The following is a 25,451-nucleotide window of genomic DNA, read 5'->3' as shown; positions in this document are numbered from 1 at the left end:
CGAGCATTAGAGACAAAAACTCCATCAGTTAGAAAAAGACAGACCCAAAGTTTTCAGTCACTTCATATTTTGAGGTCTGGAGGAAATTTAAAGCAACTCTTTTGCAATAAAAATCAAATTATAACTTAACACGTGTGTATCTTTTATATTTATTTAAAATCTATGAAAATATTTCTGAATATATATTAATTTAGATGAGGCAATATCTAGGCTATCCTGTCACAGATCCACCAAGCAGAATTTTTATTTTAAGATATTTAATATTAGCAAACAAGCCACTTATTTGAAAGCAGTAAGAAGAATGGCAACAGCTTTGAGAAGTGTTTGGGTTTTTTTGGTTGTGTGTGTTTTTTTTTAAATTGAATCTTATCTTCATGCTCCTGAAGCCAATCAAGTAACTAAAAACTAAATCTCATACCTACCCACAAAACAGAAGATACAACCAATTAAAAAAAAAAAATAAATAAAGCCCCCAAGCCCCCACAAAGCTTCAGTAATTGTTAAAGTCATTAAGGCAAGTATCAATGCTTAGTACCAGATGCTTCCCTGACTGCTCCTCTCAGACCAGTGTTTTAAAGAAAACAAAAACACTGAAGTCCTCTACATCAAAACCCACCACCACCACACACATCTCCTTCATGTAACTCTGAATTAAATGCTGTTTCCACACTGTTGTACATAGTCACTAGTTCACAACTAGTCAACTAGTTGAAATCTTCTGCCTCTCCAGACCATGCTTCAGAGACTCCCCAGTTTTTGCAGCTCTGCTAGCTGCTGTTTTGTTACAAAAATACAGCTAAACCCCTGCAAGTACAACTATCAAAATATTTTATGTTGCATCCAAATGTGTTCAGTGGTTTATGTGAAATATATTTTACCAATTTCAACTGAAGGAAAAAAAAAAAAAAAAAGAATAGCAGCTCCCTGTCAGGACACCACAGAAGCAGAACATCTCTATACCCAGTTTCAGCTGAAGACCTTTTGTTTTTTTCTTTTTAAACAAGTTGTACAGGCACAAGGATTTTCAGTTGTTTTAGCTACAAGTTATCTCAAGTGCCAGACTAATACGTTCCCACAGGAAAAGAACAGATGTTGAAAATCAAGAAGATGCTATTCACATTGGACATTAAATTAGGTCCACCATCTCAGTAACAGAAGAAGGAAAGTCAAGGAGAACTTTAAAAGTACTTCATAAACTACTGAACAGAAAAATAATCCTTCTCTGTAAGGAGGGCAGCATCAAGCACCTGCTCAGTCTTAGAAAAAAAAGAAGAAACCAGTCTAGGAAAACAGTAAATTAAGTCAGGAAAAATAGCAGATACTACTGCATTTCTGCAAGGTCAAACAGAAAAGACACTCAATGAACTACTGTAGCCTAAAAAGACATCACATCCTCCCAGAAAAATAAAAATTAGATTCCATCAACTAATGCCCAGGATCATGGGTGTGCTCTCCGAAATCCTGAAATGTCTGAATTTCTTAGTCTACAGCATGAGAACACAAAGCAAGTTCTGTGTTCCTGAAAAAAATACAAAGGGAGTTCCAGGGCATGAAGAACTGAGGAGCTCCAAGCACCTGAGCAACCCTACAAAAATGCAACCCCCAGAGGTGCAGTTTCTGGATCCATCTGTAGTGTCACTTCCAAGATGTTTCTTTCCTCAACCAGCAGATAGTAAAGAGTAAACCCCAAGGAAAAAAACTTCTGGAACTGGCACAGTCCATTCAATCCATGAAAACAGAGATGTAAGTCAGTTCACTGAGTCTCATCCCAATGAGTCAAGCAGCCACCAGGGCAGCCACTACAGCGACAAGAGAGAAGGCCACAGTGTTAAATAAACAGCTTTGCCTACCAGCAGATTTAAAATTAGGGACCTAAAACACTTCAAGGACAGGAGAACCCACAAACCTTGCAAGGAGGAAGAGGAAACATGGCATATTTTTAATTACAGTAACTTAAAGTGAACTCAGTAAGGACCTGCTCTAGGTGCCTGGCCCTGACTGAAGATGACCGTTTTCAAGGTGCATCAAGCTGGGGTGGTGTGATGATTTGCTGCTCAATTTTAGTTGTGTTTTTGGAACAACAACAACAACAAAAAGCCAGGATCCAGTCATCCAAGTGAATGACCACTCTTCATTGACAAGTATGAAGCACAACTGCTTCAGTAATCCAGCTCTGGCCAGAACACTCCCTGCAGATGAAATAACACGCTGCTAGGGAATCTCAGGGAAGTTACTTTCCAAAATGCAATGATGATGGAGCTGAGCATCTTGTTGGTGATTTCAAGTTCAAGTGAAGTCACATGGTTAGCAAACACCACTAAATTCCTATAAGGAAATCTGATTAAACTTTAATCCCTACGCAAATAGTTGAAGACTGATTTCCAAATTTAATTTTATTTTAAAATCATATTGGATGGCTTAGGTGAAAGTCTGGATAGTGTTCTTGGCTCTGATTGACAGACAACAATTTAGAAGCTTAGTGTAAGTGAGGCAAAGTTTAAAAATAAAAGCACATATTCTTTAAATACACTTTAAATGCAATTAAGCTATGTCTCTTGTAAACACCACATTATTACACAGACAAAGGGCAGACAATTGTAGCATAATCTGATGGAATTCAAAGAAACCAAGACAAAGAGAAGCATCAGCATGATAACAGAAGCATTTAAATTCACTACACTGCAAAAATAGTTCTAAGAAGTAGCAAAGAAAACTCAAGGTCACCGTGCATAAGCCAAATCCAAAAAAACCCACCCAAAATCAGAAGCCTCTTCTACCCCACTCAGCAGGGGAGAAGTTTCCAACCAAACAATAAAGGAAAAGAGCAGCTATTGTCACTGACATCATTCCACCAGCTTTGGCAGGCAGGCTGCAAGCACACCACTTGTGCAGCTGGGAGAGCAGATCTGCTGTGGGCACCACTGCTTCTAGAAAATCCAAACATTATAAAGTTTTCACTAATTCTGGTTTAAAACAGACATTTCAATTAATTCTGGTTCTGTGTTAAACAGCAACATTATGCACACCACCTCGGGTTTATGTTTCAGGACTTTTGGAGGTGCCGAGTCATTTTGTGCACAATAGGATAATAATGTTTCATAGTAGGAATACATGGCAAAATCAGTGCTGTCCTTAAGCTAAGGGAAACAGATTTCCACTGAAAAACGTGAGTCTCCTTTAAACTAAAGGTTAATAACATGAAAGGCAAAATTAACACTATGTACTAAAACACAGTATTAAATTTCTTCCTAGCTAGCCATGCTCAGAACTGCTTCTTCACATTTAACATCATCATTTCTGTTAGGTTACAGAACTTGAGGAAATGTCGATACATGTGAAATAATCACAAGCAATAAAATGAAGAATCCTTATTTTAAAACACTAAAAATCAAAACTATACTGAAGCTCTTTGCAGGGCAGTGGAAGAAAGGAGGAAGGAAAACAAAGACCAGAGCTCTAAGTTACTGGATGCCCCTACATACACCATTTTATGGACATAGCAAGCAACCCTCTAAATGTGCCTTCTTTTTACTGTTGGTTTTTAAAAATCAGTATTTTGCACATTTTCCAATTCCTTAAGTTTCCAGAGACTGATGGCTAGTACACAATGTCACCCCAACCTCTGCTTAGGAGGAATCTTCTCAAACTTTATCATAACCTACTAAAAAAAAAAAATATATATATATACACACACATATATATCCACTATTTTTCTAATTCTCTCCTATTCTCAGTAGCTTGCCTCACAGCCGAAAAATTTACCTACTTACCACTTTGGGGTAAATAGGCAAATTAGCTTTACAATTCAGTCAGGGACACAATAACAGAAAGAAAGCTGGTGGTTTCCTGCCTGCTAAGGCAGAGTTCATCCAGAGCTTTTATTAGCAGACATTTTCTTAAGCAGCTCAGAAGATCAGTAGATAATTTGTGCAGAGCATCTCATGACTGAAATATTAAGAAATACCCATAACTCAACACTCAGAACTTTTCTCCTACATGCAGAGGGGGGGGAAAAAAAAAAAAAAATATATATATATATATAAACCACAGTGAAGTCCTTATGGTGCAGATCCAGCAAAAAAATAGTAGCTTGTCTTAAAGATACTATTGATTTCCCCCCATCACTTTGTTTTTTGTTCTTCTTCAACTACTATCAGGTATTGTTGCACGTGCATATATAAGACAAAAGCAGAGGGCAGAATTATCTGGGAACAGAAAAACTCTTCTTTTTTTGCATGAGCTTGAATAAGTTATTCCATTAACACTTCTAATATTTATAGTCACATGAATTTCATTATAAGTCCTAATCACAGAACTTAAACATCAATAATCCAGTTTCCAACTGCTTTCTGAATAAAGCTGTTGTGAAGTATCATCAGAACGATCATGCTTTATGAATTTTGATCTGAACACACCAGAACTAAGTCAGAATGAATTCCAATACTGAAAGCAACTTTAAAGATAAAATAGACACTTTCTGGAAATAATGCTATTTTAATCAAGCTCACCTATGCTCCACTAAAACACATTTGCATAAAACACATTTTTTTATTGCCCAGTGTTCCCTCTTCACTCCAATCATACAAAACAAAGATCTTTCAATTTCAGGGACAAAGGATTATGATTCTATGTGAAGAGAAACAGAAACTGAGTGGCCAATTTCAATACAATTTCTACTTCTACCTTTGTAAAAGAAACTGAAGGAAAGGGGGGGAAAAAGCACACTAAAATTTACATATACATGAGGTTTCTACATCTCCATTAGCAAGCCTGAAAATACCTCCTTGATACAAGGTAATTAGGTCTGTTTTTTTCCTCCACGTTAGTACTTACATAGAGCTTTATATCTTCAAAGTGCTTCACAAACATTTGCTGCATTAGACCCTCACTAATCCACACTTCACTAGATTGCACACTTGAGATCAGCACCAGGCTGCTGCTGAAAGGCAAGGAGACTGCAACAACATCAGAAGCAGCAAGGAAGATTCCAACTAAAAAAAAACTCTATAGCACATTGAATAGTACAATTCTAAAAAGGATCCAAATGTTCCAGCTAATGACTGAATGGCTTGGGTTTTGTCTGAGTGGGTTGGTTTTTTAGTTTTGTGCTTTGTTTTGGTTTGGTGGGTTTTTTTTTTTTTTATAATTACCATCTCATATTTTCCTAGACTGTCTTTGTAAATTACTTCTGACTCGAACACAGAGTGGATTACCAAGTCAAAGCAGTTCTTACCATATCCTTATAAACTCTATACTTTCTACTGCCATTTGCTAGGTGAGGAAAATGAATATTACCCAGCAGAACTGCTGTCCCAGAGCTAATGGCTGTCCCAATTAGAATTCTCCCATTTCCCTTTCAATAGGGCAGAACACACCTTGTTTAGGAGCACAAACACATCAGCTACAGTTTTAAGTCTCTAATTAATAGGCACCATTATTTCAGACTGTTAGGAAATGTTTGCCCATAACTGGTACATATTGGCCAGCACCCAGAATCCTCTGGGGCATTTTGACCAAGAATCAATATATTATGACTGGCTGACAACAATTAGCAGCAGCAGCAATAGAGCTGAGGGTTCCCAACTGATGCATCCCAGCTGTCCAAACAGAAGCATCTCCAAACAGTTATTCTTCACTAAAGACTGTTTGGGTGTGCCACTTAAATACACTTCAAGTGTCAAAGTTTCTTTTTAGAAGTGACAGTTGGCTTCTATAGTAAATTACTGGGCTGGAGAACATAGTCTTACAATTAAATTGGTTCCTTTGGAAATAAGCATGAAAATATAATAGAAGTTTCAAGGTAACAAACACACCATGAAGCCCTAAACCCTTTCATATTCAGTTATTTGTTGTTGGTTTCTTTTTCCTGTAACCAGGTGGAGAGACAACACTCTAGCAACTAGCACAGACAACTTAACTGCCCAAGAGTAAGTCTGGAGGAATCACATACCTGAGCACATGCTCAACATGCACTGCCTGGTCCTCTGCTCTACCATACATACACTATGGGCTTTGTTCTTTGTCAGGCAATTCTCCAGGGCTTTTCAGCAGGCAGAGGAGTGAGGCTGCCAGGCCACTTGAGGCTTTCTGAGCTAACAGAAGAAAAGCAGAAGCAACTCCCTCAAGACAACCCATCTACCACCTTCTCTTTGTAAGTGCTTCTTCAGAATAGTTCTTTGTATACACACTTTCCAGGCAGAGCCCTAACACTGCAATGCACTAATGAAGAGAGGCTTTCTGTGCAACCACCTTCACACCTGTCCTGCTTCAATGATCTTGTTTTCAAACATGGCAACTTCAACTTCCACTCACCATCTACAATCCTGAATTATGGAACTCCACTATCTTTATTTAGACTAGAAAAGAGCAGGAAATTAAGTACGCACTTGCTGTCATGTGCAAAAGAAAAAATAAGGAAAACACTAAAATCAGATTGTTATATTAACACAGCACCAAAAATAATTGCCAGGGAAGCCATTTTAGTTTTCTTGATTTAATACATATTCAGGAACTTTCTTTGGTTTTGCTTTAGTTATCTGGGGTTGGGAGGTGGAGTGATTTTTTAAGCACTGGGGCCTGAGGGAAATAGAGGGTAAGAGAAATGTAGTTCCTTGTTCTCTAGGAAAAACACGTTATCATACATACTCATAACACTGCAATGCTACCTTGTATGATAAGAGCTTGAATCATCATTAATCAAGTCACAAACATGCCTTTCTTGCCGTTGGCTACAAGTCCCCCTGTAACATCAGAGTTGGTCTCAGCCCCATCACAAGGTCTGTACTTCAGGCAGACACAGTGGCATTAATATCCTTAATGAGAAAGCTCAGAGACATCAGAACAAATGCACGTCTACATTTTCTAGCAAGTTAGGTATTCTCTATCTTCACATGAAGTAGTAAGATCTCAAAATGCAGATGCTTCTCTACTGACAAGAAGATGGAACTGCAGATATTTTTCTAAGCATCTCTGAGTAACTCCCTATGGTCATGGAGGTAAATATAGCAGAAAGCTGATCTTGATGGTACCACAAAGCTAAAAACATAGCTAATAGCAAAACAGAAAAAAACTTCCAGTTCAAAGCACATCATTAATGACTGCTGTGAAAGGGCTCCTCACAATACTTTTCACAGAGCTGAGGATGTTTTGATTTTAGTCAGACCTGCAAGTTAAAATCTATTTATTCTATAACCAAATTATGTGCACTAAAACAAATACAAACGCAGCAAGTGACCTGTATTCCAGAATAAGCCATAGTCACTCTTAAGACTTTCACATTTTTTAATTAACTTCATTATTGAGCTTAGTTTCATCCAATAAAAGCAAGACTGAAATAAAAAACTATGCTTTGTACACTACTAAAACTACAGCATGGCATCTTAGATAGAAACCAAGCTGATTTTTTTTCAGAACCCAACCAGAAGTTTGTATATGCACACACATAGAAAGTATGTATTTCTCCAGATAAAGCAATTATAAGCAATACAAAAGAGTTTGTTCATGTTCCTGTATTTCAGCACTTAAATGAGACTAATAAACCTGTCATATTTTATTTTTGCATCCTTTAATTATTAAGGATGCAAATCTCAATTATTTGAACTTGAGCTTTCACAAATGAAATGTGTGTTTTAAAGAATAAGAATCCAGAGCGTATTTGGAAAACAGGTAATAGCCAGATATTACTCTATTTTAAAGAGAGTGTAGCAGCTTTCAACGTATTGCTCTATCTTACTCTGAACTACCTACAAATGTCTTATTAAGCCAGATTTTTTTCAAAGTTCAGAACTGAAACACACTGTAAAATTTTCCTTTACCAAAATGTGAACTATCTGTATGGGTTTTGTGTTATCTACTGTTCAGTGAACAACAACAGCACAGCTTTTTTGGTGAAAGCCACAAATCCAGAGCCATCTCATTTTGTTTTTCATTCTTCCTGATGAACCAACTACTGCTGTAACTTCAGCTAAATAAGAGAAAACTGCTTTGTGATGTAAAGTGCTAAATTTGTCTGCTTGTAGTCTCTGTAGCAACCCAATATTCCAAAGAGACAATCATGTGATCAATGCTCTCAGCTCCTGCTGTTTATCCTGCACTGTCCTACTTACAGCAGCTCTCAATTCCAGCTGTCTACAGTACAAGGAAAAACATCACCTGCTCTCCTGCCGGTACATGATGCCAGAACAGCCTCATTAGAGCCCTTGTAAAAAAACGTTGACATTGTTTGATTTAAAGATTAACATAGGGAAGAAATTTACAGAGAGTTGAGCAGTATTAGAAAATATTACAGCAGCATCCATGAAAAGTCACTTAAGTTTCAGCTATTAAGGTTTTAAATTAAATATACAGAAATAAACGTGAAACCTGTGGCTTCACCTTGTTCTTGTATCATTACCTCTGCCAAGGAGGAAGAAATTTTTTACCTTTAGCACCCAGAAATCTCCTCATTTTTTCCCTTAATTATAATTCACCATTTTAGAGGGAGCAAGAAGCAAACTACTCAGCTCCTATGGAAAGAGGAGCCACGGGAAAGAGGCAGCCAAGCAGAGATGTGGGCTCAGGGCTGAGAGCTCAGCGTTCCCTTTGCCTTGAGGGCAGCAGGGAGCAGGCAGCAGCTCCTCTCCTCCAAGCTGTGCATTATCAATACAAACCTTCCTGAAGTTGGCAGCAGGACCTGACTAAAAAACATAACCCCTCTCCCCACTGCAGCCACAGCCATTCAGGACTGTGGATCTGCCAACACACTTGCTCCCAACTCAGAATTCCATCCACTGTGGATGGTTTTACCTCTTCCTCCTGACAAGATGAGGTAGAGAGAAAAAAAATACATATATTCAGAAATATGATCAGCACACCTTCAAATCAAGGTAACTACACATGGAAAGGCTCGTAACAAAATCAAATTTGTATCCAGAATATTTTTCAGCACTCATTTCCCAAGAAGTCATATACTTATTACTTACATCAGGTAGATAAAAAAGTATTTCCATGAAAAAAATAAAAGAACAGTGGGCTGGCATTAAAAAATCCTGCCCCCAGACTAAGGTTAAACAGCATTACCTGTGAAACCTGTGCAGCAAGTTTCATTCTGTAAGCTTTGATAAGCTTATCACTTATGATTTTCCAAGTGGGTTTTTGTTTGTTTTTTTAATTATTATCATTATTGTTTGTTTCGGGTGTGTTGTGTTTTTTAAATTAACTCATCAGACACAAATTCTAGCTTGCCACCTAGTGCAATGGGTTATATTATTTCCTATATAAATTCTTATTCCATACAAGTAATATAGTACCTTTTAGTATGCTAAATTTTCAGTTGTCTATCAGATCCTCCCACAAAATCAGGATTATTAATCAATTATTTGCTTACTGGTATTCCAGTTGTGTTAAAGCTTAGCAAGCTGTACTTATTACCAACACTTCAGGAGATATCCACCACATAAGCACTTCATACTTCTGTTTTATTAGGATTGCCAGATTTAATCTTCATTAAAGAATTGTATCTAAAATAAGTGTTTAATCTGATAAGCTTCCTAATCATATTTATTTCAGGCATACACTAGTATTTTATCATCCAGTTGGCAAGAGGAAAAGTCTCATCCACAGGCTGTTATTTGAGCAGTCTAACCAGAAAAGGCAGACAGACACTGGGTGCAGCAGATCAGAATTTTCATCTCATACATTCAAAGGGTGGATTTTTGAATAAACCATACACAACCGTATTTCTGAACATGGCAAAAACAACACAATAGGTTGGAAAGGAGAAGAAAGAAAGACATTACTATTGTCAAGCTTTTTCATTTAATATGCAGTCATTTAAACCACATTATTGAGCTTCTGTAATCTAGCTGGCTTTAAGTGATTGAAAAAAGGTTCTGACAAATACCAAGGCAATTATTTTAATTTTTCTTCCTATTTAGTTTGCAACTAAAACCATTAGCAAAACCTTCTCTTTAGTCTTTCATTCTACTGTTGTTCTCCTGCTGATCCCCAGCATCCATTCCTGAAAACTGAAAATCACCTACTTACAAACAAGGAACAACAGAAAAACCCACCACACACACTTCAGGGAGTTAGCTACTCCTCCCCTACCCTCCCCACGAACAGAAGTGGAACAAGCATGGCTTGAAAACCTCAGACAGTTTCCTCAGGCACAGTGATCGTCACTTGCTCTCACAGATCAAATGTCACCACAGACATGACTGTCTCACTTTTCTCAAGGCTGGTTTTAGACTGGGGAGAAGCAGGGGGAGAGAGGGAAGAGCAGGTCATGGTTATTACCTTGCAGCCTTGTCAACATGCAGCACGTGACTGCACAGAGCAAACATCTCAGGTTTTTACTTTTCCCATAGAAAAGATTTTAAGAAATATTTATAACATGAGGTTAGTTTAGTAAGTTTGTTTGTTTTAGGAGTCACATCATTAAACGTAATTAAACAGTGAACACGTAAAACCATCTAATTCCAGTTCTCTTGGTCATCTATTCACATGCTACAGTGGCATCATTAAGGACTGTCCTCCTGAAATTAAAATGTATGTGACACAACAATGAAATGTACTTTTTTTTTTTTTTAAAAGTACAACTTTATGCAAGGATAAAAAAATAACAGAGCAACAGCCAGGAAGCCCTGGCTGCCCAAGGATCTGTCAGCACAGCCAAACACCTATGAGAAAGCACAGCCTCATGTCTCTTGCACTGCCACATACACATGAAAAGCACAACACGACTGACTTCTATTGTTGGGAGACCAGATAACAGAAAATCTCACACGTTCTGGAACCACATGCTTTCAAACAGAACTCAGAAAAATCCAGATGGGATCAGCTCCAAATGAAGGAAATATCTCTATCCACACATCCTTCAAAGAGAAAGTTTAAAAGTGGGACTAAAGTCCAGGATGTTGCTCAACCACAACTCCAGAGAACACATGTTAAGAAGTTACGTCCACTGTGAAGAGCACTGACTACTCGGTCTGTAATCAAAGCCTTTGAAACTACAGATTGCCAGCAAGAACAACCAACCTTATCAAAACCTGTAGTTACAATATACAGAGAACAGTCTAGGTAGTGGCCAGCCAAACCCCAGAGGGCAGGGTAGGGTAAACGATCAGAAACAGACTGGCAGCAAACTTCATATCCTCTCGGTAAACCAAGTACCTTCAAATTATACAGGCATGTGAATTCTATCTCAGGGTTTCTGAATGTTAATGCAAAGAACAGTCCCAAGGAAAGCAAACCATACACACCAATATGGGATGGAAGTAGGCACTAAAGGTAACAGTCACAAGGTCTGAAATGGAGCAGGACAACATTCACGTAAGGATACCAGAGTGGGGCTAAGCCTTCCTATTTCAGGTACACAGAGTTTCTTCCTGTACTTCTCCCACTATCCAATGTTTTCTAAGAAGAAAAGGAGGAATAAAAATACTCCAACACCATCATGGGTAGCTTTCTCCTTCCTTAAGAATGAGAAATACATTTAAACAAGAAATGCAATATAGAGAGTAATTATGGCTTTCCTGAACAGAAAGGCTTGATTTCCTATGCCAGGTGCAGCACCTGCCACATTCATCTGTGGCCACGTCTGCACTGCTCTTTGGAGAGACACGTATTTCTGACAGAGGAAGAAACAGAAAGTCTTCTGAAAGAAACTCTATTCTTCCTACATCAAGAGGCTTGTATGACATGCTTTTGAGAACAGCATTATTAATATTACTGTTCCTATTACTTGAAAGATAGTGAAAATGCATGTAAGAAAAATACAGCTTCCAAACTGCTCTGATTCTTAAGATATGTGCATCCAAAGTCATGAAGAGAAGAATGGCTCTGGGGAGGGGCTGGTGGTGATTTGTTTTGGTTTTTAATTAAGTCAGCGAAACCTACAAAAAAAGATAAACTTAGTATAGGTCTTGCTGGCTAAGTGGATCCTGAGGAAGGAAAAACATGAAAAAGTTGATAAGAACTAAGAAAAACTAAACCTTAATACCAGCTATCTGGCAAGAAACACACTAGCACCCTGGGTGCAACATTGAGAACATTTTCTAGGCAGGCTGCAAGTCCTTTTACATTGTTTGCTGCAGTGTCATACTTAATATTTGATAAGAGAGAAATGTGCCTTTTGACCAGAAGAGTATTCCAATTTATACACGAGACCAAAATCACCTCAAAACATTCCACTTGACGTTTCCTCCTCCACCACAGAGTGACACACTTCCTAGCTCCAGAGGTGGTATCACAAAGCACCTATTTCAACCGCTTGGGTTTCTCCCACAGGAAGTTCCTGGGAGCAGCAGAGGCCTGAAGTGAGACCTCTGAAAGGATTAAGTTTCCAGAGAGTACAGATTACCGAAACTGCAGATATTCCTAGAAGGGATGAGCCAAATATGCCAAGGGTATGCACATCTGTTAACCATTCCCCTCACTTCATTTCATAAAAGCCAGTACTCAGAATATCACAGAGTATCAGCTACTGAGCTATCTGGTAGGAAATCCTGAGATTTCTCTACAAATAAATTGTTTCACACAGCTCTGTGTAAAACTCTCTACATATATTTTTCCAGTAGTTCTGGACTACTTAGGACACAGTTGTTTTGTGGGTAAGTATACAATTCCTTCAGTTATTTTCATCAAGCATACTGACTTTCTGACCTTAAAAAAAAGAATCACAGTCTCCAAATTAAACAAACACTGTTTTATTTTAAAAGCTTTCATCAGCTTTTCCAGCTGCTGTAGAGAGCTTTGTAGAATTACTGTAAGAGATGCCATGACATAACTAATGCTAGTTTCAAATGGCAATTTGGAAAACCAGTTTCTCAAATAAGGAAAACCCAGACTGTGCCAAGACAATATTGGCCTAAATAGTTAAAAGTAAACTCTTTACTATTGATTTATAGCAACAACACAGAAGAAATGGATGAACAAGGACACCCCAGAGAGGAAACATTTGCCCCAACCAGGGTGGAGAAAGAGATGCCTAGAACTAAAGGACAAATTTATACATAAATTAAAAGCAGCAGCTCACAACTACTAATAGAATAACACACAAACATGTGCTTCTGCTTCTTTTGCTCCAACACAGTTCTAATTGTCTTTCAAGTTTAAATTTATTACAGAAGATGCCAACAATGGCCAATTCTACACCCAAAAAACAAAGCCATGGATCTCAAAATGTCCTGCATGCAAGATTTAACACATACACACACAAAAAAAAACCTCACACACAAAAAGCCCATCATCTAAGCTTTAAATTACTTTGGATTTTAAAAGCTGATTTGGGAACAGCGATTAAACCTGTTCCAGCTAACCTAGTTTTTATTCATTTCATTATTTATTGCTAGGCAACATAGACCGTGTCAAACCACGTTAGAACCATGAGAAGAAGTCCTTCCAATTTAGATAAAAAATTCTCCTCTCACCCTCCTCCCCCTCAGTATGGAGGCCACATGTATTCTTACAACCCCAATGCTCCCAGACACCTTCTTTCTGACCAGGACCTGACATTGCAAACTCTCTTCTCAACATCTCCCGTAAGATGTAATTTATCCAAACCACATGCAGTGCCTGTAAACAGCTCTCTAGATCCTGCTTGCCTGAAGAATGAGTCTTTCTCAGTATTTACAATCAGAATTAGTCCCAGTCACTATAATGGCAAGTCCAGTGCTGGTCTATCTTCACACAGCTATCCTTTTTGCCCTTTCTAGAAGATTTCTTTCCAAAAAACAACCCTATTATTTGTGGTCTGTAGATGAGTGCCAGCTTTAGTATTACTTCCGTTCATCATCAGGAATTTCTGAGGAACACCAAAAAGGCAGACAAACAAGAAAGAGCAGAGATCCAGGTTCCCAAATAAACCATAAAGAGGGTGCTCTTAATTAAATTAAGCCTAAATGAACCCTACAACTTCACAGGCTTAAACCCTACAACTTGAATAAGGCAAAATAAAACAACCTACCTTTTGTTGATAGGTTTTTCATCTTTCTCATAAGGCTTCACAAACCACTTCCCAATGCGCACGAAATTCCGATTCATCAGGCACCTCTCCAGCAGGTTGTGAACAGCTTTGAAAAGCAGAGTGCGACACTCGTAGGAAAGGCCATTTTCCCAAACACCATCTTCCTCTTCTGTAAGGCAAAGAGGAAAAAAAAAAAAATTGGAGTTGAGTTCCATCCTATTATTTCGTGCACATATCACAATAGCTTGTCCTTAAATTACTGGCTATTGGTTCTAATCCTCAAGCCTGCAATTCCTGGTATATTGGGATTCACGTGTATCCCTGAGGATCTGCCACTGGTCTCCTTGGAGCAACCTAGCATAGTTATTCTTATAATGGCTTTGCTTTTATACTCCAGGTAGCAGCAGAGACTAGAAGACTGTCTGACATAGATAACGAGACACATTTTTACTTTAGTCTCTGGATAGTCGGGGAATAATTTAGGTTGAAAGGGACCTGTGGAGGTCATCTGCTCCAACACTCACTCAGAGTTCAAAGTTAGAACAGGCTGCTCGTATCTCACATGCATTGTCCCTCATGCCATCTCTCCACACCTCCAAGAAGCCAGGCTTGGGTTCAGGTTTAGTCCCACACAACATGTCTTACCACAGTGACCTCACCCCTCCTTCTCAGAGGACTTTGGTTCAAAGAGCTTCCCCTTGGTTTGCTCCATGGTCAGAAAACCTCAGTAATACAGCCAAGTCTTTGCATTTTAAATCCCCCTTTGAAATAAGCCCCTTCACCTTTATCTGGAAGCCACTTACAAGCTTAAAAGGTTGCAATAGTATTAACCAAAGTCTCAATATCCTTAAATTAGAGAGCGTGTAGAAAATCAGACACCTAAGAGTTTTACTCGGAACAACTTACAGATTATTACAATGAAAAACCTTTAAGACAAAAGTTACAGAAAAGGGAATTTCAAGATACTACTGCAAGCAGAAGATGGTGGTCACATCTGTATCTTGCTAGATTCTACACAAAGTACATTTCCACCCCAGAGCAGTACTGTGATCTAAAGAAAATTACTCCCAGTATCCTTTTCTCTGAGTGACAGAGGAAGAGTAAACAGATCTGCCTCATAATTTATAAATAGAGAGGTGTGCATCATTACAGATTAATCATTACATGAAATAATTCTCTGGTAAAGACCAGGAAAAGCAAGGAACCACATTTCCTGTGTATAAGGCCTCATCATGAGTTTCTCACCCCATCACCCTATTCCAGCTTTGAAGTTCACCAAACACTTGTTATTAAAAAACACAAAGCTACAACATAGTCACTCACTAAAGAAACATCACACAAGAAGCTTGTAACAAAAAGCAACAAAGGTCCAAAGTCAAAGGGTATAAAATGTTTGTGCCAAGAGGACACTTTTTTTTTCCCCAGCTCAGAGATTTGTAGACACACACACAAATGTTCTACCCTACAGGCAGCTTGGCTGCTCAGCACAAACTGCTCAACTGGTGGCAAACAAGCAGCTCAATAGAGCAAACATTAACTACTAAACTTAATGATATTGGACTTTAACTGCACAATAAACTCCACACCATTTCAAAGGTTAAATGGTTGGTTTCTATATGGCTCTCGTAATTTAAAACATCATTCTAAGAACATCCCCCTGCATCAATTACCTATTATAAGAGGAAATAAAAAAGAGCTATTTCCAGCCTTTCTGCCTAGTTTTGTTTTGACACATTAGTGAATCGATGAGAAGAAAGATGCTGAAATGGCAAAGATACAGAAGTGTGGTTCAAAGGTTGTATTTTGATGGTCATGCAAAGGACACAAAGGAGAGGTTTCCATTTTCTGGACACTACACAGTGCTAGGTGTTTCATTTCACATTAATAGTTGTGCTGACAACCAGGTTGTGAACAAACTTTAGGTGCAAGAAATCACTACAAGACTGTAATTTTTAGGAGCTCTCCAAGCTGTCTTAGTTTATTGCTAAAACAGAGACCTCTTAGATGAGCATATTACCTGGGGAAAGTGTAAGGCATTAGGTGGAAATCACAATTAAAACTCTAATAATTAAAAAGACAACACACTGTAAGCCTGCCCACTGATCAGGAAGAACGTCTGGTACCCAAAATAAGACCACCTGTTCCAACTGAAGTGCATCTTGCTATAGAAAGGGAACATGATGACAGTTAAAGATACCCTCATTTCAGAACATTATTCAAATTCATGCAAAAACAATAGCAGTAAGTGCTCTGTGTCTTTCTGAAGTCTATTCAGTGATTCTCCCCCCTCCCCCTTTTTAGGTGGTGGATGGAAGGAGAGAAATATGACATCTGCTCACATCTCCCAGCTATTTGTCTTCTTCATTCAAATTCTTGTTTCTCAACATGAGAGAAATCCTCCTACTCAATAGAAACTGTACAAAGTGAACCATTTGTAAAAAGGGAGGGAGAAGGACAGGCACTTTTGTCTTCTAATCTTCCTTAAACACAATAACTTTAGATGTTCCACCTGATAGTGATAATAAACCAAAATAAGTTGTTGACTCATTTTAAGAAGGTGTTAAGCCATAATTTCACTTCAGACATGTGCTATCCACAAAAGTGCTCTGGCAACCTGAAGTTTACAAATATTTCATTTTTTATTAGTCCTCTTAGCTGCCCAAACCACTCATCTTCTCTGTGACATTCTTTAATGTCACTCCACTGAACAAGTATATATATATATATACCTATCATCCCACAATAACTAATTTTGTCCCCTCCCTCTTTACACCACATATTAAGCAGAGAGTTTCCCTTAAATGAGGCTAAAAATTATCAGGAAAAGAAGAATTAATGGAAACAACAGCCAGGAAAAAAAAAACAATTTTCACACTACACATAAATAACAAGCTTTTCTTAGTCAACACCTCCTTGAGACTACCACCATCCATATTTTAATTTAACAGCGTAGGAGGCTACTTGCTTTTGGTACTTTTATGTTCTACTTTACATTCTTTGTACAGTTCACCTGACTACAGTAAAATACATTTTTACTGATTATTAAATTATTACATTAAGCAAGGATTGCTAACAAATAAACATATCTTTGCTTAATGCATGTTTTTGCAAGAATATCAAATCAGAATGTAATATGTTTAATTTCTTGAGCTTTTAACATATATCTGGCCACATCAGCAAAACATCAGTAAGAATCAGCTCTTGAAAAGGTTGAGTATGTTTACTGTATCATTAAAAATGCCTCTAAAATAAATTATGCAAGGAAATAAATCAGTCAAGTCTCCACTTTGGATTACAAACCCCCCTGCCCAATTACATCAATTATATAGAGGACAAATCTGTTTCTTGGTACCATGACTGAGACACATCTTTTAGAAGTATGACTTACCTTCACAGGCTTCCTTTCTGTCATCATTTGACAGCATGTCAGTTACAGAAATAGACTGATGCAAACCTCATTTATACAATCAAACTCCCTATATAAGCTTCAGATTACAAGGGAAGTATGATAAGCAAAGCAGAGTGAAACTGCTGCTGTATGCAATATTATAATAACATGACAGAAACACTTCAAGTAAAGTTTTCTATTTAAAAAAATACATTTTGAAATTCAAATGCCTTAAATAAAATTGCTCAAAGCAAGAATTACCCAGTTAACCTGAAAATTAATGTTGATGAGGCCTTATATCCCTCAGGAAGTGAGAAGCAACAGATTGGGTGTGAAAAAAGGGAGCAAACACAGTTCAAAAATACCATCTTAAGAATCCAAGTAAAACCACTTAAGTTTGCTTCTAGTAGAGCTGTATCTTTTATCTACATTCACTGAAGAGTCTAGATGCAAGACTCCAGATATCCAAACTAGTTGGAAAATTCACCAACTGAGAAGCAAGCCAAAATGTGACCTGCTGTCCAAAATACCATACTCAAAATATTCAGTGCCAATACAAGGCAGTTTTTGAAGTGCCAGCCCTTTACCAGCATCACATACATAGGTTTTATTCTTTCTCTGCCAGCAGAATATTTTTGTAAAGATCAGAAATTTGAAAGCATGACCTTTTTGTAAGTGTAGCTGTGCCTGTTTATAAGGATAACAAGGTAACAACTTTCCTTCAGTTTGTTGGGTGTAAGTTTAGCTGGGCTGGGCTGCGCTGCAGGGCCACAAGAAAAGCAAAGCTGAAAAACTCTCTAGCTACATGTTCCAATATCCTGCTCCACATGGTCTTTGAGTAATTCCATATGCAGATATATATCAATTATATGGTTAAATCCTACCCTGAGTGTCCATGGAGTCATTGCTCTTATGAATACAGGTGTATTATGGACGTGACATTGTATGTACAACCAAAATGATGTGATGCAAAATCCTCATTTACTGAGACAAGGTATTTTTCACCTTAAACAGATATTTACATCCATGTTGGTCAGGAGAAAAGGAAAAAAGTTAAACATCACTTTCAAGCAGATACTTGCACCAAGTCACCCAAGTTCTACAAAGACTGCTGCAGTGAGTTTTGTCTAATGCTTCTCAGCAGTTTTACCTGATTGGACACCTCTCTGACACGGAGGGCTGAGGGAACACTCCAGCATCAGAGCACCAGGCAGCAAGAAACATTTGTAATCCTGCTCTATTACGCACAGGAGAAAGTTACTTCAGCTCACCATACTGACAGCAGGAGCAAAATTTCTGAGAAAGCATCCTTTTTTTATCTTTTTTTTTTTTTTTTTTTTTTTTTTTTTTTTGAGGAGTTAAATACCCTTTGGAAGCAAATGATATTAAAAAAAAAAAACAACAGTCAAGCCACTAGCTGAACTATTTTCAAAGCTCCCTCTGCCAGCTGCTTGCCACTGGCAGGCTTTTCTGCAGAACCCTCAGTGTGATAACTGGCTCATACTCTGGTTGCCATTGTATCAGAAGCAATGAGACACTGAATGCTGACATCAGCACAAACCAACCAATTCACATATTTGTTTGGAGACACGGATTTGATCTATAAGGCACATACACTGAGAACTACACAACACAGAAGCCTTTGCTGCCATGATTGTTGCTGTTTTCACCACACGGTACCAACAGACAAGCACCAGCACACAGACCTCTCTCCTTTCTCTTCCAAGCTCTCCTACAAGCCCAGCAAAGACCCAAGACCAGCATTATTTTTAAACATTTATTCCACACAGAAGCATGAGGAAGACTGTACCAAAAACTAATTAACTTAATATATAACAGGTGCAAGGAAAACTCTTTCACGTTAATTAACAAGATCTAATAGACACCAAAATAAAAAAGATGCATCTTGGAGCTCACCATCCGAAAGATGCAATTTGAAGGTCAAATGTGTATAGAAGAATTCCCCTACCCAAGCATTAATCAAATTGTAACCATTTTCTTGGGACTATCCCTTGTACATAATTCATACCCAACTGTTCTCAGGTTTGAAACCATCTACTGCCAATTTAAAAAAATAAAAATAAAATAAATCAAAGTGCATAGGTAATCACTTTAAAACAAGAAAGAACATATCTAATAAAATAGCTGCTGATCAGATCAGTGAGAGGCCACTGCCTTCTGAAATCTGAAGAGATGTCCTCCTGCTTTAAGGCTTGAGTTGAGGGAATTACTATAATCAAGCCTCACTGTCACAACAAAAACATGATCTTTGAGGTTGTTAGAGGATAAAATAACATTTCACAAACTTCTGTTTGCCTCTAGCTAGGTTGGGGTGGAAATAAGACATTTTTTTTGGTATTACATATAGTAAGCAGCTTCCTAGGGAAGGAAAAAGAAATGATTGAGTGAAGTCAATATTACTGATCAATCAGCATCTCTGAACAAGTCTCCTTATGACATGCCCCCAGGCAACAACAAACCCTGACCATGAACAAGACAGTTATCCAAGGTTTGATATGAGAACTCAGATATAGCCAGTAGCAGGCATTTCAACATATCTCCAGGGCAGAGAACGAACTTCTAGAATGTACAGGACAAAGAGAGAGATAATGTTGGGTTTTTTTAATTTTTTCTTCATCTGATATGCATAGATGTGCACACACAAAGCTGTACATTCACTTTTGAAGTCATCTTGGGAAACTGAGAGACAGATTATTGAAGGCTGCCATATTTCAAATCCCTGAGGGTTGATATCCAAGATGTGTTCCAGACACTGCCCATTGTTCATTGAAACTACAAATCACCAAAAAAAAGTCCAAAACTGTCAAAATTCCTCTCCTTAACAGGCATAGTTTCATACCAAAGGAAGCCAGAATCCAAAGTTATTAACATTGCTCTGGCATATTTCTAACTACAGCTCATTCAAGGCCCACTTCCCCAAGAGAAGTCTCTCTGTAGGCAATAAAAAACAGGCCAGCAGCAACAGACTGTTCTGAGCCCCCTTCTCCCCCCCTCACCCCATTCTTCAGGGTAATTCTTCACCTACCAAGTAGAAAAGTTCTAAATGAGGCAGCACCTTAACCCTCAGCAGCCAACAATTTCCAATCAATTTTGCAGGTAAGAAGCCTGAGCCAGGAAGTAATTTATCTTTCTCATTGAAAATGTAACAAGCAATCATTGGGAGAACAGGGCAACGTCAATTACTGGGAGAAATTGTCCACCAATGAAAAAAATCCATTAGGTCTATGACAAAGGTCAGATAACATTGTTTGGGTTCAGCCATAATTCTTTCTTATATGAGGTTCACATTAAGATTTTGTGTAACAGGAAAAAGTGCAGGTGCAGACACTTCTCAGCCATCTCCTCCACAATCTAGCTGATTAATATCATTATCAACTTCTGGTCAGAAGAGCCAAGCAGACTAACCGTTTAAGAGATTATGATGTCTCTTTTAAATTAAAAAGGAGACAGAAACATGCCTGGAAAAACCAAGATGGCAGATACATCTACACACAGACAGAGGTAGCAGTGGTAAGCATTCAGGTAGAAAAATATATGACGTGTAGAATAGCCTCTTAAACAAAGTGCAAACATCCACAGGTGACCCGGACAAAGAAAATACCCAAAGCAATTGCAAAGACGTGGCTGGGAGACTCTAATCCTCTACTATCTCTCCCTTATACCCTAAGAGAGGTTAAGAGTCCCTAAGTACCTAGAGTGATACGTGCTTATCTACCTGCGCAAAAGTCTAATTCCATAAAGCGTAAACACACGCTGATCCAAAAGTTCAGCTACAAAACATCACTGTTTTTAAAAGGTACCTCTGCACTGTATCACTAGTAGATGGATACAAGAGAGAAGGCAAAGGAAGTTGCTCAAATAATTTTCATTGCTTGGAAGGGCAGCAATGCACTCTCCAAACGGCTTAACTTTCATTTGATCTCCCCCTCAGAAAATAATGTAACATATTTGTCTCAGTTGAATCCCACCAGCCAACAGCACACAAAATCTACATGGATGCTTTCATCCAGGCCCAGGCCAAAAATAGCTTTCAGTCTAAATTACATCTCAGTCTTATAAAGGATGTTCCCTGCAGGTCAAGACTGAGGTTACTCATAGGGCAAAATAAGGAAGACATAAAAGCACTAAAATATCAAGCAAGCTACAATGGAAGTGCCATTTAAGATGCAGTATTTCTAGTTCAGGGACAGACAGGAATACAAGCAACATCCCAATATTTAAAGTAAATTATTCAAAGAAATAAACAGCATCAGTTGTTTTTCAGATCATATTATTTTTGTATGAAAATTCCACCTTATGCAATTGTTTCAAGTGAACTTCCTTAGCAGCACTTCCAACCTCTATTTGTTCTCCACCTTATCCACAAACACAGACAGCACGAACAATTTCTGGTTACAGGTCACCAAACCTTGGTCTCATTTTACACTTCAGTAATCTGAATACTGTACATTATTCGAAAGGAAATTGGAGTGATGTGACCTTTTTTTTTTTCTAGAATTAGTGCAGCCTCACCACAGCTAAGTTCAAAAACCCAACTTTGTCACTTTGCTGGTAAGCAACTGGAATGCCATCTACTTGGGGAATTGAGATCAACAAGTAAACATTTCCAAAACGAGGTGCCAAAGCTGAAGTGCAGCACTATTGAGAAATACAAATATTGTCAGTCTTTCAAATGCCTCAGTCTGAAAGCAGATATAAGCTTTCCCAGAGCACTGGGAAAGGGGGAGACAGAAATCATTGAAGTACAAGGTTTAAGGATTCTTACAGGAAAACAGCAAGCTAGTTTCAGATGCCTTATTTTGAGGACTTCTCATCAATGACTTGACTTCCAAATAAAACAACTCCACATGGTTCAAGAATTTTCCAGCTCTCTACAATTCTTACTACATAATAAAATCAGGTTTACTGTTTGAATTTGAAAGTTCTACTTGCCTGGGATCTTATCAAAACGTTTCAGACATCACATCTGCATCACAGGCACAGCTTCCTAGTGAAGAAGCTGCCAAAATTCATAGGCTTGGGGTTGTTTGTTTATTTTCAAAAGAAACAAGTGGGAAGCAAAAATTTGTTTCTTGAAAATCTAGCAGTCCTAGACCAGCTAAACACAAACAGTAGCTGTTTTGATCACCGCACTGCTGTCATAATTTGGTGTATATTGTAGTCATAGATTTATCTTGTCCACAGACAACACTGCAACCAGTACAGGTTTTGTAAGGTCTGGTGGAAGATGCTCCTGAGTAACAGCATCCTTTCACTGCCCAAAAGAAGGTATTAATTCCCTCCTACCTGAGAGATCATGATGAATAAGGTCAGCAAAGTTGGGGTCATCACCCCACCAGAATATCCACAGCTCCCTGCGTCCAGGTCTCTGGTCTCGGCGCCAAACACTGAGCACATCCGCCTTCAGACAGCGACTGAAGCTGCTCAAAATCGGGTCCTCTTCCGTGACCGGGAAGAGAATCGGGGCAGACGTTGGACCCTGCCATACATATCGCTTCCATTTAATCCCAGTTAGATCAGCCTGAGGGAAGGAAAAGAACAATTGTCAGAACGACAGTGGGATAGGGACATCCCCAACAGAAACATCCTGTTGTCGCAAGAGGATGGCACAGGAAGAGGCGGGTGGAAGGGAAAAAAGGAAGGATTCATATCCAGCACAATTTAACAGGACCCGTACTTGTAAGTTTTGGGGACCTCAGAAGACAAACTGGAAATACTAAGGCATCCCTGTTTTAAAATCTCCTTTAATAAATGCAATAAAGCAAGAGCTGTTTGTTTTCACTGCAGCTTTAAGATGACACAGAGAAAAGTCAGATTTGATTTAAAAATAAAAACCATAAAAGACGACTGAATAATGCAACTATTTGCAGACTGCAACTGTCTAATCTACTAAACACTTGCCTCAGCAAAGAATGTCTTTCTTTTTGCTTACTTATGTATACAACACCTTTTCAATCCAAGATTACTCTAAGGAAATAGGCAATATAGTAAAATCTACCTCAATACATTCTTCCAGTCATCCACTGCTTTGGAAAATTTCACAAGTTTCTCCAGTGTAAAATATTCTCTCTGTCTCACACACAAACTGTCTCAAGCACACTTATTTTACCCAGAGCTATCACACTTTTTATTTCTCACACCACATCTTAAGAATTTAAATCCTGGTTTTATCATTAAATTATACATCAGACTTGCATCCACCTTATGAGCCACTAAATTCCCTTCCAGGCAAAAAATTCATTTGACTTCATAAAGTAAAAGTGTCACCACTATATGTAACAGGGAATAGACAATTCCTGGATTATCTACAATCATAGAATCATACCAAGTTTTAGCCTCTTTACATGAGGACGGTCACCTTAAGGCATGTAAGGGAGACTTTGCCCCTGGGTTCTCTCTCAGAACGGAGAACAAGGCAGGCTGGCATTTGCTAAGAAGTCACTATTTTATTTTTCTTTTCAGTATGACAACACACAAAAGCTTAGTGCAACATTTAAACCTAACATGGCAGCCTTCCTACCTTCAGAACGAGAAGCATATTGAGGAAAGGTAGGGAGTCTGCAACAGTTGATACTTTAAACGACTAAGATTTTCAAATGCACTGGAGCTGCAGGCCTGATGCAGGCTGCAGACATGTTCAAACCGTCCAGATTCCCCTCCATCCAAAAATATTAGTACCACAGCTTGGCACAGGTTTTTACTTACAGCAATCTCTAGAATAATAAATATCAGGCAGTCAGCTAAGATAAGCTAATTTGCATTAAAAAGCAGATGAAACAGCTCAGCACACAGCCAGCAAAAATTGCATCACAGTCCAGTCGAATTAAATTTACTTTGGGAGCTACCAAAATCAACAATTTGAACGACTTCATATTTGGGTTTAAAAAGACTACAAAATGGTGCACAACAAAATGCAAGATACCAGTGTATCACCAAAAGCAGACCTCCAGAACAGAAACATGCAGTGAAAAAGATCACTTTAGAAGCAAGGACGAGGGGAGGTTTCAGCTCAGATCTGCCTGGGATGTCACGAGTGGGGAGTGAAAAAGAGAAAGTTCCCAGAGACGTGGGGTTGAAAAGAAGGAGCAGCAGACCTCCTCACCTCCTGCGAGAAATATCACGTTCAAAAAGCAGAGATAGGAAGCCAGGGAGAAAGTTGCAGGCGAGGAAAGGGAAGGAAAAGGCGAGCTGCAGGGAGGATAGTATCCAGGAAGAAAGCGGAGGGAGGGGCAAGGCTAGACAGACAGCGATGGAGGGGGAACCAGAGGGGCATGGGAGAGTTGGCTGGCTCCAGGCAGGGCCTACTCCGAGGACTCATCCAACAGAAGCTATGCTAAAAATGGCTGCTTTGCTTCCACTACCCCTTCCTCCCCTCCCCCAAACCTCCTCTCTCTCTTTCACTCCGTGTCTGTCGCGCGTGTGTGTGTGTGTGTGTGTCTGTGTGTGCCAGTGGCCGACACTTACCAGGCAGAAGAGGTTGGAATGGCAATCCTCCAGGCTGGCCCCGTTCGGCACGAAGCAGGAACTCATCCTCACAGCCACAACCCACACGCCATTATCCCACAGCCTCCGACAAGAAAGAAAGAGACAGACAGAGAGAGAGAGAGAGAGAGAGAGACAGACACCGAGAGGGAACGGGGGGAGGGGGGACGATGCACACGCACAAATAATAATACAATTAAATAAGGGATTTACATACGGACACACACGCACGCGAAATAGTGGCAGGATAAATAACCCAGGAGGAGAGTGGTATCGGAGAGGGAGGGTAAAAAAATATATTTAAAAAAACATTAAAAATTAAGAGAAACTCGGAACGTTTTCTCTTCTTTTGGATATCAAACGGGGGGGGGGGGGCGGGGGGTAAAGCCACCCTGGAAGGGGAGAACAGAAAGAGGGAGGTGGTAAGTAATCCAACGACGGGAGATTAAGATCAAAATCCTCCCTGTTCCTCTTGTCTTCTCATTCGTATAAGGAGGGGAGGGAAAGGAGGTAAGGTGAAGGGGTAATTGATCCAACAGGAGAATAAAAATGGGGCAATTAATCCAGGGGGCTAAGGGTAAAAATCAGTTGACATCCCTCCTTCCTCTCTTCTCA

General features: G+C 38.9%; 1 protein-coding gene across 3 annotated transcripts in view; it reads right to left on the bottom strand.

Moving 5' to 3' along the window:
* Positions 1–25,134, bottom strand: part of MED13 (mediator complex subunit 13) — a 55,611-nt gene extending 30,477 nt beyond the window's left edge. For 2 of the 3 annotated variants that reach the window (XM_051635506.1, XM_051635507.1), the window contains exons 1-3: positions 24,819–25,134; positions 22,641–22,875; positions 13,946–14,114 (exon numbers count right to left, since the gene is read on the bottom strand). In XM_051635506.1, the coding sequence (XP_051491466.1) occupies positions 13,946–14,114; positions 22,641–22,875; positions 24,819–24,884 (470 nt within the window). In that variant the 5' untranslated portion in view covers positions 24,885–25,134. The remainder of the gene's footprint in view (positions 1–13,945; positions 14,115–22,640; positions 22,876–24,818) is intronic. The other variant, XM_051635505.1, reaches the window with a different exon arrangement.
* Positions 25,135–25,451: the final 317 nt, after the last annotated feature.

This window comes from Apus apus, chromosome 18 (assembly GCF_020740795.1).
Source record: "Apus apus isolate bApuApu2 chromosome 18, bApuApu2.pri.cur, whole genome shotgun sequence".
Taxonomy (NCBI): domain Eukaryota; kingdom Metazoa; phylum Chordata; class Aves; order Apodiformes; family Apodidae; genus Apus; species Apus apus.
Note: the sequence above shows the minus strand (reverse complement) of the source record. Positions and strands in the feature narration are given on the sequence as shown.